The sequence below is a fragment of the Vespa crabro genome, chromosome 19, assembly GCF_910589235.1.
Source record: "Vespa crabro chromosome 19, iyVesCrab1.2, whole genome shotgun sequence".
In the NCBI taxonomy this organism is placed as follows: Eukaryota; Metazoa; Arthropoda; class Insecta; order Hymenoptera; family Vespidae; genus Vespa; species Vespa crabro.
The window spans coordinates 3,941,619-3,960,243 of NC_060973.1; the positions used below are offsets into that span (position 1 = coordinate 3,941,619).

The window sequence follows — 18,625 nt, forward strand, 5'->3', positions numbered from 1 at the left end:
ATTAAAAATAATTCTAAACCAACCAACTAACTGTGATTGAAACAAGTAAAATACGTAACACAGTACGTACGTCTCTCAACAAAATCATTTTTTATTATTAAATACAATTTGTACGATATCAACTAATTCGACTACAATCGATATATCACAGCATTTTATCAGGTAGACATTCTAAATGTCAGTCTCGGTAGCTTAAAAATCTCTATATATTAGTACGACCAAAATTAGATTGTAAATAAGTACAAAGTAAGTCATCGGTATACCCTCGTCGAGATTATTAAAAGGCGGCTCTGTTCTCTAGTTTAAACGAAAACTATGTTTCTATTAATGAAACATACGTTAAACTATATATGAAAAAGTGCGTTATGTTAATACGTCATAATCCAAAGTGTTAGCGCGTTATTTCTAACAGGAAATGACTACGTTAGATGTAATGATGACCTTATTTTTAACTTCCTATTGTTTCGAACGCACAAATGAACTATCATGTATTTTACATTTTTCGAAGCCGCATAATGGAATAATAAAACATGTCTTGTGTTAATGATATATATATATATATATATATATATATATATATATATATATATATATATATATATATGCACATGTATGTACATTTCTTATCACTTTACACGTATAATAATGCTGAATAAATTCATCAAGAAAGACAGAACTAGCAATCCATACAAATTAACTAAACGAATCCATGACTCTGGATATTTTTTCTTTGAGTATTCTTGCAAAATGATCATTTATGATAGACAAATAATGTCAAATAAATAAAATCGATCCAAGTAAATCACTGACAAAGAAAGCAATTAAATGATATCACAAAATAAATCAAATAAGACAAATTTATAGCTACTCGAATTTTCTTAAATAACACATTTCTACACAAAACGATAGTAACGTGAATTGATATGAGAATAACTCAAAATGTTAAACACCAATTGTCACACCAATTGCATTAAAGAACAAGCTATGATATTCCTCGAATGTATTTGATAAGTAACGAAAGAAAAGAAAAACATCCTATGAGTTTTTTATACATATATATATACACACACAGAAAATCTAAACCTTCTTTTAACAACACCTCCTATTGCAAATCGAATCACCTCGAATCTTAAATAATTAAGGGAACCTATCCGTTTTCATTAATATTACCTAGGAAAATATAAATTATTTATATATATATATAAAAATATTTTTTTTTCCTGTAGCACATCTTCATTCATATCCATTTTCCGTTAATTTACTTAAACAATCGCAAGACTTGGATTGAGTTATGTACCTAAAATAAAAAATAACTTCGTTAGAATCTATAAGATAAAAAGAAAAGAAAAGGAAAAAGAAGAAAGAAAAAAGAGAAAGAGAGAAGAAAAAAAAATAGGGTAAGAATAAAATAAGAGGAAGCTTTTTAGAAGCATTAAAAGTCGCAGGAAAGAAAAAGAAAAGTTCTCGTCTGAACTGGAACGTTATCGATAAGGAAGAATGTTAATAAAGCAAAAAGCAGCATAACTAACCCAAGATTACGTTAATATCTTGTTTTATCATTTGTAACACAACCGTTTATTCGTTGGATCCCTTCGTCCGATGCAGAGAATCATTTTGCCTGGTTTGGCATTCTTGAAAGTCTGAAGGGCCTTCGTGTGGGTTGCTCCGTCCATTGGTATGCCATTAATCGCTAAGATCTCATCACCGACCCTAAGTGTACCTTCTTCAGCTGCCTGACCACCTTCCATAATATCCTTTACGAAAATACCCATATAACCCTTCTTGCTATCGGATCCTCCGACGATCGAGAAACCAAGTTTCTTTATAGCTCCTTTTTCCAAGGTCACGGTCAACAAATCTTTCGAAAGGCTTGACACTCTTTTCGGATAACAAACTGGATGTGAAGTTCGTTTCTTGATAACTTGAAATTTCCTCATACCAGTCATCTTTCTCCCGTTATCGTCTCTCGTCTCGTTAATCGATAATTCACTTTTGGGTCGCTTTGTTGGAGCCTCTTCGTTCTTCGATCGATGATCATCTTGAGAAGATTCAACTTTGGATATGTTGGAAACTCCAGGATCAGATTTACTCTCTTGCAATGTCCACGCGTCAGAATCATTTCGAGGACGAGAAGGAACTCTCTCTAAATCAGCCCAAGTATCACCGATCTCTTCACCAAATGCAAATGTTGGTTCTCTAGCGATTTGTAGCTCAACGTTTCCTACACAATTACGTAAGGCGCTCCTAGCCTCGTTGATAGTCATTCCACGTAATCTACGACCACAGACTCGGACGATCTCGTCGCCAATTCGAAATAATTTGGATTTAGCTGCTTCACCGTTGGAATCTAACTTTGATATCACGTAAAATGGTCTGACAGCTTCCCGTCTCTCAACGGAGATACCAAGATTGCCCGATCTTTCAACGGTGAATTTCATAGTCTTCAATTCTCGACGTACTAAAGTTGATTTAGCTGGCGTTGAAGTTGTTATTGATCGAGGATTATCAGCGAAAACCATTCTCTTAACCTTATTGATTCTATTGATAGATTCGTCTGAAGATGTTTCAGCTTCCAAAGCAGAACGAGATCTTTTAGGACTATAATATTGAATTGGACTTTTCAGTAACAACGTCGACGAATTAATCTTCGTTGCTGGTGGACTGTCCTTACAAGGAGAAGAAGCATTATCGAGAAGAGTCAATACGCTACCACTTCCAAATTTTCGATTCCTTGAAGAAATTATAGGTTTCGTTTGTATCAATGAACTTTGAATGATCCTATTCGTCTGAGATACAGATGCAACGTTCTTCGAAGTCGTTGGAAATATTTTCGAGTATCGACTACTGGACTCCATCTTTGAGTCGTTCCTATTAGAGTTATCGAAGAAATTTAATTTGGTGCACTGTTCATAGTCCTCAAAAGTGTTTTCGTCGCAACTGTCAGTGTCATCGTCATGCTCGGACATGACCAAGGTCGATTCAGTCTTGTTAGAATCATTCAAGAAATGATGTGCCTCCACGATGGTATCGTTAGCATTCTCAGAATCTTCGGTATCCTTCGAAGATTCAACTTGATTGATAATAGGTGGCAATGATAGATCTATACCATGATAATCATCGGAAGTTATCGAGAAGCTACGAGGCTTTGTCATTCTCTGAGCACATTGTTCACTATCAGGAGAATCAGCACCTGCTCGTGTGCTATCGGAGTCGTAACCACTCTCGTCACAACCTAGACGAAGATTGCTCATAAGATCCTCCAAACCGGTCAAGGGACAAGATCTTTGTTGATCGTTCCTAAAACTAATGGTACAGATCACCAATAGAGATCGTGAATAATCACAATAAGCTGACAACGATTGATCAAATTTTTATCTTACCTATCCCGTTCATTGGTGTTACTGAAAAGATTTTTACTCTTCGCTCTACTAAGTGTACTCGTTTTCAATGAGACGTCACTTCTTCTGTTCATCCTAGACGTCGAGGATGAATATTCCGACGACGTATCCTTCGAACTACTAGCCTTCTCTAGCTTACTCAAAGTCTCCTTTACCAATGCTGTTCCCTCTTGAGTCTTTAACACCTGCTGATTCATGAGAATAAAGTCGATGACACGTTCCTGCTCCTGAAGGTCGTGAATACTACGACTGAGCCGTCGCTGTTTTTCTTGAAGCAGAGTTCCCCTTAATCGTTCGTCGTTATTATTCTCAGACTTGACTTGAAACGTAGCTACGTTTTTAATGGCCCCATCGCTGAGAGCTTTCTCCATTGGATAATGGCTCTCCTCGTGGATCGTCACGTTTCTCGAGGTTGAATTCGAACTTAAAAAATTACTCCTCTCTGTCGACCGGAATAAATTCTTCAAGGATTCCACTCTGGAGACTCTTTTTGGCTTGGGGAATTCCGGAAAGGAATGTTCGTTCGAGCCCTAAATGAAAAAGAATTCTCTTTAACGAGATTAAAGACTAATTGGACTGATAAAAATTAGCGACGTTCTTAAGTTTAATTACATTTTCCTTTTCCTCCAAGCTATCTTCGTATCTCTTCCGATTTGGACTCCAACGACGTCTTCTACCCGAAACCGAAAGTAACTCCGAACTTTCCGATCTCTTCAATTGATCTAACCTTCGGCCTACTTTCCGACCCCATGTTGAAATACCTAGAAATTAATCGCGACTGTTACTTCGTCGTACTTTGAAACTTTCACTCTTTCAGCTTCCTTCCCCTAAGATCTCATTAATATCTCTGATGTGATCTCTTTTTTAATATGGACTCCATTGAACTTCAAATGGACCTTAATTTATTCATACTTTGTAATTGTATTTTTAATTACATCACTTATGAGATTACGTATTAAGTTACTATTACATAAAATAATCTTCATTATAAGATTGCATAATAGAATAAAATTTTAATTGAACAAAAATTTATTTACTTAACATACTGATGATTATTATTATGCAATTTTTATAAATTAAAACAATTTTATGAAACATCTTTGATAAATATTTTGTAAATAATGTATGAAATATTTAATGAAATATTATTGATGAAATATGAAACGAATTAATAACAACAAATTATTGATACCTTTACGAGTTATCATGAATGACTGCCCAGGTACAGTTTTCTCAGACTCTCCAGGTTCTCCACCATCCCTATCGAGTCTCTTCGATGAATCTTTTTTATCAACAACCAAGGACTTTTCATTCTGCTCAATTGTAGTACCATTTGCAGTCACTGTCTCGGATGTTTCATCTTGGGATATCGGTGTAGCTGATACCAGCTGCGGACAGGTATCCGATGTTTGTCTTTTGAATAAACGCATTTTGACGTGTTCTGGAACGATAAAAAAAAAACCAAACTTGATAAAACTGAAACTAATCTTGAATAAAAAGCAAAAGAAAAACAAAGATAAATAATGATTCTAATCTAATCCATGATTAGAACATCAGAACGTCATCAGACTCTAATTATTCCAGGTAAATTACGAAACAGAGCATAAGTTCGATGAAATCCTTATAAATGAAGAAACCGCAGGTGTATCAGTTCATCGATTCACTTTGATCTAAAGTGGCTCGTATTCGATCAAGATCGATAGACGATCACTTTCTCGACATTCCATCGACGTTTAGCAATTCAGCAGTGGTTAGCAGTAGCAGCACCAGCATCAGCACCATCACCAACAGCAGGAGCAGCAGCTTCCTACGAGAGCTCCGCCTTCTCGATTGGAAGGGCAAAAAGAAGACTTTTCTCTTGCTACTCTCCATAGCAATCTTATCACTATAACACGCTTACCGGTTTCATGAGTTTCGTTCTATTTTCAAGTCGCCAAGAAGTCGGAGAAGGCAAAATGATGATCGTCTTTATTACTAAGTTAACTTAACAGCTATATACAACTTGATCTAACATTTGATCATAACTCTACCTTCTCTACATACAAACAAAAAATAGTCCTATCTTGACTCGTCAAACTCCTCCGTCCTCTTCCCCTTCCCCTTCCCTTTCTCCTTCTCCTCCTCCTCCTCCTCTTTCGTGGCAATGTAAAAAAACGACTCCAAGTGATCTTACAGCCCAGGCAAACTGGTTGCCTGCCGGTAAGCAAGTCAGAATTAGACGTCCTTCCGAGCTCACCTTTCCTCTGTGATGTAACAACGTTCGCTTTACGGAGAACCCTAATGCATTCTCTCTTAATCCTTCCTTCCATTTACTTGTAACCTATTCGAAACTTGATTTCATATTTCTTTGAATACATATATATGTATATATATATATATTTTTTTTTTTTTTTATTAAATTTATTATACATCCTATGTTTTTAACAAAATTTATAATATTCCAATAATTTTAATTTTATCGTATGATTTATTGTTACTAGTATAATCATTTCCTATAAATTCATATATCAATCTCAATAGGCTTTAGTTAGTTAGGCTCTTATAGTTTTACAATCTGACAAAAAGTAGATTAGATTTTAAAATATAGATCTTAAAAAAAAATATTTATTTTTAAATCGATCTTTTTATATTTTTTAAGTTGGAAATTCTAAAACACTTATCATTGTTTCAATTAATAACGTGACATACCCCGACACCCGGTATATCGGTGGCAATAGACTCTCGATCCAAGAAAGGAAAAGGAGAGAAAGAGAACGAACAGGGTGTGGAACCTGAGGAAAAAGTACTACTCTCGTGCCCACGTAGGATATACATATATATACATACATATATACCTTGCAAACCATATAAGTGTATATCGCGAATATTCAAGAAATCTTATCGATAGCTCCAATCGTTTTCGATTTGTTGCGAAGCGTTAAACTTGCGTGTAAAAAACTTATTCGTTTAGATCAACTTGCAACCATATTGCCCATACTTGCTACCATTTATGGCAATCTACTTTATTTTATAGAACGAAAGAAAAGGAGTGTCCCCAAGTAGTAAATGAAGTGTAAAATCGCAGAAAACTTGATCTTACCGTATATATATATAAAAACAAGACTATGATGATGCGTAGTCAATGATCAAGTTCATTGACTCCATTCTCATTTAAAAAGTGCGTCAACATGGATCTATACTATATACTTACAATCGTAAAATTAATGTTAATATATTATTATTAATTATACGATATATCGATAATTACGATTAAATTTGAAAAAAGAATGTCATCATTATGAGATACATCACAAGGATTATTCTTAATAAAAGAATCATATTCTTAATAAATATTTGCAATATTAATAATAAATAATATAAATAAATAAAACATATAGAGGAAAAAAAAATACATAAAATGTATTACCAATTCTAACTAAAAATTTAAATATGAAAGACCATAGACGTGATGGTAGATATCGGACGAACAAAAAAAAAAAAAAAAAGAAGAAAGAAATAAAGAAAAAAGGTTCACCCTACTTCTGAATCAATGTTCTCACAAAAGATTATTAATTAAGTTTCATTGAAAATGTTCACATCCAAATCATGCAGGATATCCTGTGTAGTTGGTCGTGGTCAATATTTAACCGAAGTTTTACGATAGAAGCACAACATTCACAATCGAGTGGTATCAATTTACAAGAAGAAGGTGGATGCACCCACGTTGTCTTTGAGAAAACGCAACGATTTGGAACGAAGCCAAAGCCATGATGTGCACGCACCGACGATAGAGGGGAAATTTTAGGCGTCTTTAACTTCTCATTCATATGCTAGTTCTCCCTCCTCCATCTTCTCCCATCACCCGATTTTTTCTTTCTCCATTTCATCGCTTTCATATTTCCTTTTTCTTTTTTCTTCTTTCTTTCTTTCTTTTTTTCCTTTTTTTTTTTTTTTTTTTTTTTTTCTTTAAACGCCTGCACTTCTTCTTCCAGAAATAAATGTAGCGCAGGATGTTCGTCGTCTCTCATCGGCGGAAGTGCCCACTTCCGGTCGTTGCCTCGTTTCCGTCTTTTCCACGGTTTTTTCTTTTTTCTTTCTTCCTTCTTTTTTTTTTCTTTTTTTCTTTAATATCTTTCACTCTTTGATGATACTCATGATCATTACCAGTTCTAAGGCTTACTGACAAATTTTTTTTTAATTAATATTTCCATCAATATTTATAACTTTACATGCGCGTTTTCTTGAGATTTCTTCAAAAGAGAAAAAAAAATAATCCTGAACCAAAGAAAAATCGATTTTTTCTAATAAAACCGTCACATAAATTTTATCCAACATTCAACGACAATAAATAATCTATTCCTTATACTGAATGTCAGAACGCGGATTGGCAGATATACGAGCTAATAAATCTGAAACTAATTTTTTTCAAAAAGATTGATCTTTCTTCTCTAATAGATATAATAATTCCATAGGAAATCATAATTCTGTATTAATCTACGATATCAACGTCAAGCTCGAAACGAATCCACCTACAAAAGCAAGCAACCCACGTAACTACCTTTGAGATTTGTATGATATTTTCGCTTCCATTAAAAGGCGACGAAAAAAAAAAATATATATATATAATGATAGAGAAAACATCAAAAAAGGATACAAAACGTAGAGAAAACTAATCTAAGGACTCCGTCTAGTTCGAGATAACGGTACGAGATCATGGGTGATGCGTTAGATGCATTACAGTTAACCTTCTTATTTTATTCGGTGATACTAATCGTTCTCCTATATTGTACATATACTTATTATACTTAAGCAAACACACGTCTACGTGCACTGACATAGAAAAAAAAAAGAAAAAAAGAAAAAAAAAAGAAGAACACGTGCAGACACGCTTTGAAAATATCTACACGTTGGAGGAACTCGTGCAAGCGTTCTCGTGTTCACGGCCGAACACGACTCTCTTATTAGAACAAGCCAAGAGAAGGAGAGACGAAGGAGAGACAAAGAGAGAGAAAGAGAGAGAGAGAGAGAGAAAGAGAGCAAGCTGACCGTAAAATGTAGGTGATCGGGTCTCGGTCTTTCTTGTGAACTTGGAGGAAAAAAAGTTAACCGAGTTGCTGCTACCTTCGAGTCACGCTACGTTTCTTTTCTTTTTTCTCTTCTTCTTTTTCTTTTTCTTATTTACTCTATCTTTTGCATCCTTGATTATTCTAATCACTCGTACGTGACCATATTTACGATTTAAATATCGATTGACCAAATGTGTCACACCTTGATATGAGATATCTTAAATTTTTTTATTATCTATACAAGATTTTTTTATATATATTTATTATCAGTATTAAAAAAAAAAAATATATATATATATATATATTCTTAAAAATTAGTAATATTAAAAAAGATCAAAATTAAATTTATAAAAGAAATAATCTCTTTCTCTTTTCCATTTACATCTATACGAGTAAATTCACACTATCAAAACTAATGTATTCAAACAAAATATTGTTAATAAAATAATTATTATATAAAAGATAATTATATCATAAAATTATATATATATATATATAAATAAAAAAAAAGGAAACATATTACTGCATTTAAAATGAATCACAGGAATAAATTTGTAGAATATACATGTATACCTTAATATATTCTCCGAGCGAAGAACGACTGAATCGATTTTTTGACCAAATTGGTAAACTGGCTTGGACTCGACGAAAGATCCTTTCAAAAAGTTTCTCGAGGACGTACGTACATAAGAATTGGCCAAATGTATGTCAGACAAGTACTCGACACGCTCACGCTCGTGATTTTACTTTCTACGAGACATCGATCGATGGAGACCGCTAAAAGAGAAAGAGAGAAAAAAAAGTTTATGTATGAGACAGAGAGACAGAGAGACAGAGAGACAGAGAGAGAGAGAGAGAGAAAAACATAAATTTTTATGCGTTCGTCCTGGTCAAGTGTATGCACAACCTTAAAAGCATTTACGTTAACGAGATGCAATCGGTACAACGGTGCTAGCAAGACAAGAGGAAACAGCTAACATAAGTGAGAATTGTACGTAATGTTAACGATGTTTAGTCAAGTAACTATGTACGAATGTATACACGTAAAGAGTGCAGTTTAACGGTGCCAGCATTGAAATTTTCTCAGATGAACGTGCATTTACTAGCAACTTGCAAAGAGAATTCAAAATCGTTCTTATGAAAGAATCAATTTCTTCATATGAAGTTTTTCAAAGACTCGATTGGTAATATATTAATTCGTATTCAGAACAATATTTTCATCGATAAGAATAATAAATGTTGTGAATAAAAATATATTTTTTTATCTATAACTTAAGTTCATAACATAAAATTATTAGTCATTAAGATGAAATGAAAACTTGATAAGTATGAAATTGTAATCTAATTATAAAAAAAAAAAAGATTCATAACATTTCATATAGAATATTATTCTGTACTTGTTTTTTATTTTCGTAATTTATAGCAAAACTCGATTATTATTGACTATTATTTTTTTTTAACGTGATTATTTCTATATTTCTACTTTTATCATAAGTATATACAGATATTAATTTAATTATTATTATTATTATATATATATATATATATATATATATTATTTTTTCTATATCTATATACTTAATTCAAATGATTATGATATTATTTAAATGTAAATTATTTATATGAACGTAATTATAATACAACTCTATTTATCATTGAGCTCATATACCTCGCAATATTTTTTTTTCTCCTTTTCACATAATCAATTTAATTGAAGATATATGTGAGTAATTCGTCGTACAAGCACATCGTATTTTAAAATAGCAGTCGGCGTTCACGCGTCGCACGAATCCCGGATGGTATTTGAGATTCCGCGTGGTAGGAATCGTAACGTTAAAGATTATTACCCTTCTGCTCTCAATCGCGTTAATTAGAGTTAATTAGCATTCACGGACGGGCAAACGCGTAGAGAGAGGAACGGTTGGCTCGCGATCTCGATTGGCCGCTGCTGCGTTTCCTCGATGAAAAGTGCGAGCCATGGACTTTGAAAAGCATTCCTGGAATTTGCAATGCCCAATGAAAAATCCTTTCCTCTCGAGCATCACGAGGAGTTCGATGCACCGATCCTGTTCGATCGAAAGCGTTATCACTCTTTTTCCGTTTCCTCCACTCTCTCAGATCAAATATCCTCACTTATAATAAAACGAGTCATAGTTATTTTAACGAAGCATGATCAAAAAAAAAAAAAAAGGGGAAAAAAGAAACAAAAATACATTTTTAATAGACTTGGATGCAACTCGTACGCTTTTAAATTACTTCTTTATTATCGATCGTGTCAAACTTAAATACGAATTAATGAAATATTCCCTCTTACATAGTAAAACTACAGAGAAAAAAAAAGAAAGAAAAAGAAAATGGAAACAGGAGGAAAGCCAGCGATTAAGAAAATGCATTTTAATTTGATATTGATAAGAAGATGCATTTTAATTTGATACTGATAAGAAGATGCATTTTAATTAAAATAACTTGCATGCAATTTGTAAGATTTAACGTACAGGTTAAATCTCGAATAAATAAGACTAATATTATATTTTTCGTTGGAGTTCCTTAAACCAGAAAATTCCATAGTCGAACTCACGCACGAGACGAATATATGCATCTTAGTCTTTCGGTGTGCGAGGGAGGAAAAGAGGAACAATGCCGTTCGCAAGGAAGACCATGCTAAAGCGTGGGAGAATCGTATATACCGAGCAAAAGGCATATAATCTAGAAAAGAGTACTATCGAATGAGAGAAATAGAGAGAAAGAGAAAGAGAAAGAGAAAGAGAGAGAGAGAGAGAGAGAGAGAGAAAAAAAAAGAGGGTGGAGAAAAAACTCCAAAGGACAATCGACATCTGCTTCTGTGCAGCATTGGAAACCTTAACCAAGGGTTTTACGAGGGCGAGGGCAGGTTCCCATGGTCGGTAGGGCAGGTATATGCACCTATACATGTATGTGTTATGGATGTATATATATATATATAAACTATAGAGGCTCTATCAGGTGCACCAGAGCCCTGACCCCTGGTCAAAGAGAAACCTCTCATAAACTTCATCTTATTCGTCGATTTTATCTTTATTCTCCACAAATAATAAATATTCCTTTTTCGTTAATGACAATGAAATAAATATTTTTTCCGTGTGTTTAATTTTAATTGATATTTTTTTCCAAATGTTTTCCTAAAAATATTCTCGATTGTACAATTTTCATAAAATCATTCCACTATTTCATTATTACATTTGCACTATTTCATAAAATCGTACGATGAAATTGAAAAACTTGATGAAATCATTTAAATTCGATCGTTTGACGTAATAACATGATAAAATTGTTGGAATTGTTGGAATTGTTCGAATAAAAATGTTTTTGTCAAAATTAATTTCAAGACAAAGACGATAAAGTTTTTCTCAAAGAGCGAAGGAGATTCCACGTCAAGTAATTAGCAAGGTGTCTTAATTGAGTTCATTAATAAAAAGTTTTGTTGAAGAGTATGAGAGATTTCTCGCTTACGATGCCGATGCCGTTGTGTTCTCAAAGTTTTCATGATGATTTATTAACGATCCAAGGCAATTGACCTGCTTCTCGATCATATAAGTCTCTTCTATGTCGCATCGTACTAGATTTTGCGAAGGTATTATGTTTTACTAATGAGTATAGGCCGATTTAGCAAAGGCTTTTGCTTTAACGATTATTTCACACGAAAGTAATTAGTCGAGCGTTTGAATTAAGTAACGCTTTACGTTAATTTCCTAATCAACGAATCTTTTTCAAGATGAAATCCATTTAACCGATGCGCTTCCACTTATCTTACAAAATCTTATTACGAAATTAGTAATACTCGTTATTTATATTATCTGTTTCTTATACAACATACAACGATTTCTTTTTTTTTGTTTTTTTTTTTTATGGAATGATTGAACAAACTTATATAAATTACATGTTTATGTACTTAAAAACAAACATATTTTAATAAAAAAAAAATATTTTTCCTTTTATTTGAAACTTTTTACACATTTTAAAATAAAGATTTTCAAATTTCTTCTTTAACAATTACTGAAATCATAATTATTATAAAAAAAAAAAAAGTGAAAGCTCTTATATGATTACTTATTAAAATCGAATAAACTAAAAACTGCTTTCAAAGATCTAGTAAAAATAGATCCGACAGTTGTAATGTTAACGATTTCTTAGAGAAAGTATCATAGACTGATGTTCGTAGTAAATTAATTGACAACGAGGAGGAGTACACGCGAAAGGGCAGAATTTTCCCACGAAATTTCCAACCAGTCGAAGACGAATTCACCTTTCGAACGCATCGCTCGCGAATGACTAGCTAACGAAAATAAAGGAAAAAAAAAAAAAAAAAAGAGCTGCCAGCTGTAAGAGAAGCTTTTATCGAGCCAACCGGAAACGTGTCACATACCCTTAACACACATAGAAATACATACATACACGTGGATTATGAAAGTTGCACGTGGACACTTTACTTTTATAAAACTCGTCAATTTCCTGATACACGTATTCGAAAGAATCATCGGCAAAGAAAAAGAAGAAGAAGAAGAAGAAGAAGAGAAAAAAAGAGCATGAAGAATCGTACGAAAGAAAAGAAAGAAGGTAGACAGTGAAGAAGAGTCGAAAAATTATTTTCAAGATGCGATAGCGTCGTAAAGAATATTTTTTATGAGTGACTCTCCTTCGATTTCATTCGCATTGGATTTTTATCGTCATGAATTATTTGAAATTGTAATTTTATAAGAAAGAGATGGACTAATAAACAAAAGGAAACAGGTATAATGATAAAGAAGAAGAAAAAGAAAAAAAGAAAAAAAGAGAGATAGATTAATAAACAGAAAGAAAGAGTTAATGAATAGACGGAACGAGATAGACTAATAATAAAGAGTAGGAAAGAGTAATTAGGAGTAAGAATGGGATACAGTAATGAAGAGAAAGAAAGAGATACAGAGTAATGAATAAAAGTAGAGAAAGAAGGAATGATAGTAAGAGAGGAAAAGAGAAACAAGGACGAAGCAATATGAAAGGAATTGCAGAGAGAAGAAAAGAGAGGCAAGAAAGAAAGAAAGGAAGAAAGAGAAAGACGTAAAGCTGCGAGGCAGAGTTCGTTGGCCGATTGTCTACCTTTGCCATGAGCTTCTCTCTCTCTCTCTCTCTCTCTTTCTCTCTCTCTCTCTTTCTCTCTCTCTCCCTCTGGTCTTTCTCTCTCTCGTTCTCTCTTTTCTTGCGGTCCATTTCGTTCGCTTTATTCACCACTATCCTTTGCCGTGGGTGTGAGTTTCTCTGTGAGAGTTTACGTATATGTGTGCTAAGAAAAGACGAAGAGAAGGGAGAGATAGATAGAATGAGAGAAAGAGAAAGAGAGAAGGTATACAGGGCCTCCTTTCGTAGAGGGTGACGTCATCGATCGATAAAACGAGCAAGGAGCGCAGGTTGTCTCACGGATCCTCTCTCTCTCTCTCTCTTTCTCTCTCTCTCTGTTTTTCTCTCTCTCTCTCTGTTTTTCTCTCCCTTCGACTTTATAAGGAATCTTGTATAACCGACGCGTGATTCGTCCGGAGTTTGTACTCTCTCTCTGTCTCTTTCTCTCGCTTCCTCGCTCGCTCACTCTTTTTTCGTATTATTATCGGAATCTCGTTTCACGATTATGTTCGTCGAATTAAAACACTACTACCATTTATCCTTTTCTACAGGTACCTAAGGAAAAGCTTAGATTTTCTAATATATTGCATTGAACGATCGGTAAAAAGATTTTTCTAATCTTCGATGACTTTCTTGTCTAACGGTAGTCATTGTACTAATCTATATTAACAAGCACATCTTTTAATTATGTATATTATATAAGGAAGAGTTGATTCAAAAAATATAATTTATATATATAAAAAAAAAATTTACATTGTAACGAAATCATAATGATCCAATCCATAAGGTGAACGCTAACCTGACGCTCGTAAACACGTGCCTAACAAAAAATAATATATCGAAAATGAAATCGTCTCGATTATGGCCTCTCCACGAAGAAAAATACGCTCGCAAGCTGTCACGAAGCTAAACAACAGGGATGAATGAATGATTCGAAAAATACGCGGATCAAGTATCGTAAACGCCCATGTGCTTTATGATCACTTTTATTATAAGTTCCGATCATGTTAACATTAATTTCTCGATAGAATAATCTTTCGTGATATATCCAAAATAAAATTGGATAAGTGTGGTCTCTACTCTCGAACGAAGGTGAATATACAGACAAATATTTCTATCGAATGTAAACAAAATCAAATGCGTTATCAATAGCATCAGTTAATTCTTAAAAGGTCAGCTACATTTATCACAAATTACAATTTCACAACTCTAATTTAATATTGAATAAAAATTATTTCGATTCGATTTATTCGAATAGGAGACAAATTATTTTTCTAATGATATTTATCATGAAACTTTACAAAGTTTCTCTTTCTAATCGAAAGTTTTTAACGCATAAATCACTGCAAACATTTGTATTACCTGGATATTTATTGTACATGTGTCCAGAGTATTACATAGGTATAATGAGTTAATGATAAAAATAAATCTTAGTTTCGGGCAATAATGTTCAGGTAAAAGTAATCTTTCAGGTAAAGATCGTAAATATACTTAAAGTACTTTACGTAGAGATACTAAATTATATACGGCTGTAAAATATGTTCATTCGTTACGTTTAAATCCCTTCATCAATTTTTCTTAAACATTTTTCCTAACCAAAAAGTTTCTTTTAACACTAAAAAAAAATTTAATAAAATTAAATAAATGAATAAATTCTTATTGAATTAATAATTTTTTTTAACTTACAACCAAATAAAATCATGGCCAAGTTCACTGTTCGTAAAAATACAAAAAATTGAATACAAATTTACCGAATGATTTTTTTTTTTTTTTTTTGTAAATCAATGTTGATTCCTTAAGGGAAAAATATTTGAATTTCCAATAGGGTCGTTAAAATCTTCTTACTTGGAAGAGATTAGCCCGAAGGAGACTTTCTGAACGGACAACTTTTACATTGTAAGGACGTGCCAACGGAGAAAATCAAGATATTTTTGAGGTCAGTCATTTTTCGTTATGACAACGAACATAATGACGGATTCGTCTCATCGAATTTTGACTTATCTTATCACGTAGTTACAATGTAATTAGGACGACGAATTTACTAATTACACTATAATGATGGGCAGGAATTTGTTCTTTATATGCATGTGTATTGCTTATGTTCGTTTCAACATCGACAATCCTTTGGCAACCTCATGCTATTTAAAAATAATTAAACACGATTATGATAAATTTAAACTGTGACGTAAATTTCATTAAAAATTTTTGAGCATGCCAGTAATATTTCTCATGTAGATTATTTAAATATTCTCTAAATATATTAGTTAACGCTCTATAAAGCAAACGTTCGATAGAAAATTAGCTCGTTACATTGTAATTACAATTTAACAGAGTTTGTACTAATTAGATAATTATGCGAAGATAAATAGAAAGAAAAAGAGAGAGAGAAAGAGATATATAGTTTATAAAAAGTCCTTAAACACATTACTTCTTGATATAGGAATATTGTGTTAACTGTGACTACCATAACGAAAATTATACGAATGAAATGATAATCAATGGACGAAGAAAAAAACAAAACAAAACAGAACAAAACAAGTGAATGTCGTTGCAGATATTAACAGAAAAAAATAAATAAAAATAAGAATAAAAGAAGGAAGAGAGAAGTCGTAACAAAGAAAAGTTGGTCGGTAGAAGGCAGACTTCGCGCGTGGCAACCACGCTCTTGCCATGAAACAAAGGTTAGAGCCGCGAGTTCCTCGTAAATCCTCGGCATCTCGAACTTCTTCTTACGTTCACCTCGGAACAAGGCTCTCGAGCGAAGTTGTAAAATCGAGAGAAAAACAAAAAACAAAAAAATCAATGGACACGTCGACTGCGCTCGTAAAAAAAAAAAAAAAAAGAAAAAAAAGAATGAACTATCTAGAAAAACTAGGAAACTATCTTCCTTTTTTTTTTTCTTTAATAACAACGCTAATAACTAACCCGAGTTAAGCTGAACATACGTCGATTAAAAAAATTATGAAAATAATCACAAATTAATGATAGATCTTCATTAACAGAAAAAAAAAATATATATATATATACATCATCAATGGGAACTATACTTCACATCGACGTAATTTATATAGCGAAATAACAAATAAGAAAAAAGAAAAAAGACCAACTAATAATAATAAATATTATTTTACAATTTTTCAGCGGAATTACAAAGTCGAGAGAGAGAGAGAGAGAGAGAAAAATATATATATATACATATAATATCAGTCTTAAAGATAAACGTTTCGTCTAATAAATCGATAAATCAATCGTAACATGTTATCCTAAGATCTAAATCCAAAATATATGATACTCACCTTCGACTTCGGGGTCGAAAGAATCCTTGAGGGGTCTCGACGAGAATTAACGCATGCTCCGATCTAAATCTAAACTTTCTTTTTATTTTTCTTTTCGACAATAAGAACGATCTCTAGTCGCACAGTTAAAATAAACGTTATCCAAATAACAAATGATCTAACCAAGCTAAAGATCGAGGATTAATCAATCGTTCAGTATTTCGTTGGAATCAAGTACGAAGAAACGATCCGAAGCGCGCCACGACTTCGTCGAAACTGCTGAATCGAAGGAACTCGACCGGCCACGACGGCGCTGCTAGCAACATCGCGCACGTGTGTCCAAGTGGTGTTTAAGTGGGGGAAATGCATGGGATAGTCCCAACCCTCCCACCCTTCCTTCTTCTCCTTCTTTGCTATTTATATTTCTTGTGAATTGTTTTTCTCTCACTTTTTATTATTTTTTTTCCCTCTCTTTCTCTCTTCCTTGTCCTCGAGAAGTTCTTCTTTTTGCAACTTTCTCGAAAATCTACTTTCTAATTATTATTTCGAAGAAATTATTTTCACGTCGTTCGGAAGAAAAAAAAAAAAAAGAAAAAAAATAAATGAACACGAAAATATCTGATAGCCAGAAAAGTTTTCATCTGTAAACGCGTTATCAATTAGTTTTCCTTTTTCGTGTCCTTGACTGGATATCCTGATGAAATTGTTCTGGGATTTGGACCGTGAAACTGCACGCTTTCTTCATCTAAGGCTGATTAATCTAAGATGCAATGAAGTCTTCATTAAATATTGTTATATATTATGTTTATTAGATTTTCAATGGACAAGATATATAACCATGAGTTTTAAGATAATTATATAATAAAATATAATCTGAATCGACGAGGACGAGTTAATTCGTTATGAAAGTGTGATTGTTCTAATAAGAAAAAAAAAAATAATAAATAAATAAATAAATAAATCATTTGGCTACTTGTGTCATATATCAAACTCACGTTTTCTTCGTAAATCTTTCGTTACGTTATAAATTTTATTTTGTTATTTTAAAACGTAACGTTGTTCTAATTATCAAATAAACATCTAATATATATATATATTAGATAAGAATAAAGTTGATTCAGTAATATTGATTTTTCTAATGAATTAATTCCTAAAATAAATGACAATATACTTGGATAAAACTTTGTTTGATTTTTTACGATAATCCATAAACAAAAATTTCATACATTTATATTGGGACCAATCTAAAATTCTTTTCGGTTAACAGGACGTAAAAATGAAAAAGGAAATCGTTTGTGAAGAAAATCGACGACATGATTTGATTCGATTGGCCAAGTCAACGTAGTCTATTGGTACTGGGACTACTCTAGCGCGAAAGAAGAAGATGAAGAAAAGGATGGAACAGGTTCTACATTCATTCACATCTCGCCTGGGACCTTGAACAGAAGAAAAAGCATTCCGTGCAGTTCCTACTACTATGGAAGAGAGTCTCATCCTGTATTCGACGAGCACTGCCCTCGAGCTACGAAAGAGCTGTCGTAAATGTCCAACAAGACGAACCAATAAGCTCGTCCTCTATTGGAAAGCTCTTTCTCTCTTTCTTTATAAACACAGGTAAGAAAAGTTCAAGAAAAGAATAACCTAATGTGACTAAACAGAATTACGTTGTAAAAAAAACTTTCTACTATTTTTCTCCTTTGTTTGTTACGTTGAATGTATTCTTTGCAAAAAAAAAAAAAAAGGAAAAAAGCAAAATTGTTCACAAACATAAGTT

At 32.9% G+C, this 18,625-nt stretch overlaps 1 protein-coding gene across 3 annotated transcripts; it reads right to left on the reverse strand.

The window, feature by feature from the left end:
• Window positions 1-67: 67 nt before the first annotated feature.
• On the reverse strand, window positions 68-17,113 carry LOC124430744. 3 transcript variants are annotated; one of them, XM_046977732.1, is made up of 7 exons: window positions 16,873-17,113; window positions 9,017-9,220; window positions 4,591-4,839; window positions 4,011-4,159; window positions 3,381-3,928; window positions 1,573-3,303; window positions 68-1,297 (listed from the first exon to the last, which is right to left on the reverse strand). In XM_046977732.1, the coding sequence occupies exons 3-7, from the start codon at window positions 4,826-4,828 to the stop codon at window positions 1,234-1,236; spliced, it is 2,730 nt and encodes a 909-aa protein (XP_046833688.1). In that variant the 5' UTR covers window positions 4,829-4,839; window positions 9,017-9,220; window positions 16,873-17,113; the 3' UTR covers window positions 68-1,233. The 3 variants fall into 3 exon arrangements, with proteins under 3 accessions (XP_046833688.1, XP_046833690.1, XP_046833691.1); XM_046977735.1 differs by having other exon boundaries at window positions 1,208-1,297; window positions 1,530-3,303; XM_046977734.1 differs by lacking the exon at window positions 9,017-9,220.
• Between the last annotated feature and the right edge of the window lie 1,512 nt (window positions 17,114-18,625).

What these genes read in the sequence shown, in the direction of transcription:
- LOC124430744 (XM_046977734.1), bottom strand. Translation starts at nt 4,828, where the DNA reads ATGCGTTTATTCAAAAGACAAACATCGGATACCTGTCCGCAGCTGGTA. An exon ending in GCTTGGAGGAAAAGGAAAAT is followed by an intron (nt 3,929 to 4,010) that starts GTAATTAAACTT and finishes TTTTTCATTTAG; the next exon opens with GGCTCGAACGAACATTCCTT. An exon ending in AGGGATCCAACGAATAAACG is followed by an intron (nt 1,298 to 1,572) that starts GTTGTGTTACAA and finishes TTTTTATTTTAG; the next exon opens with GTACATAACTCAATCCAAGT.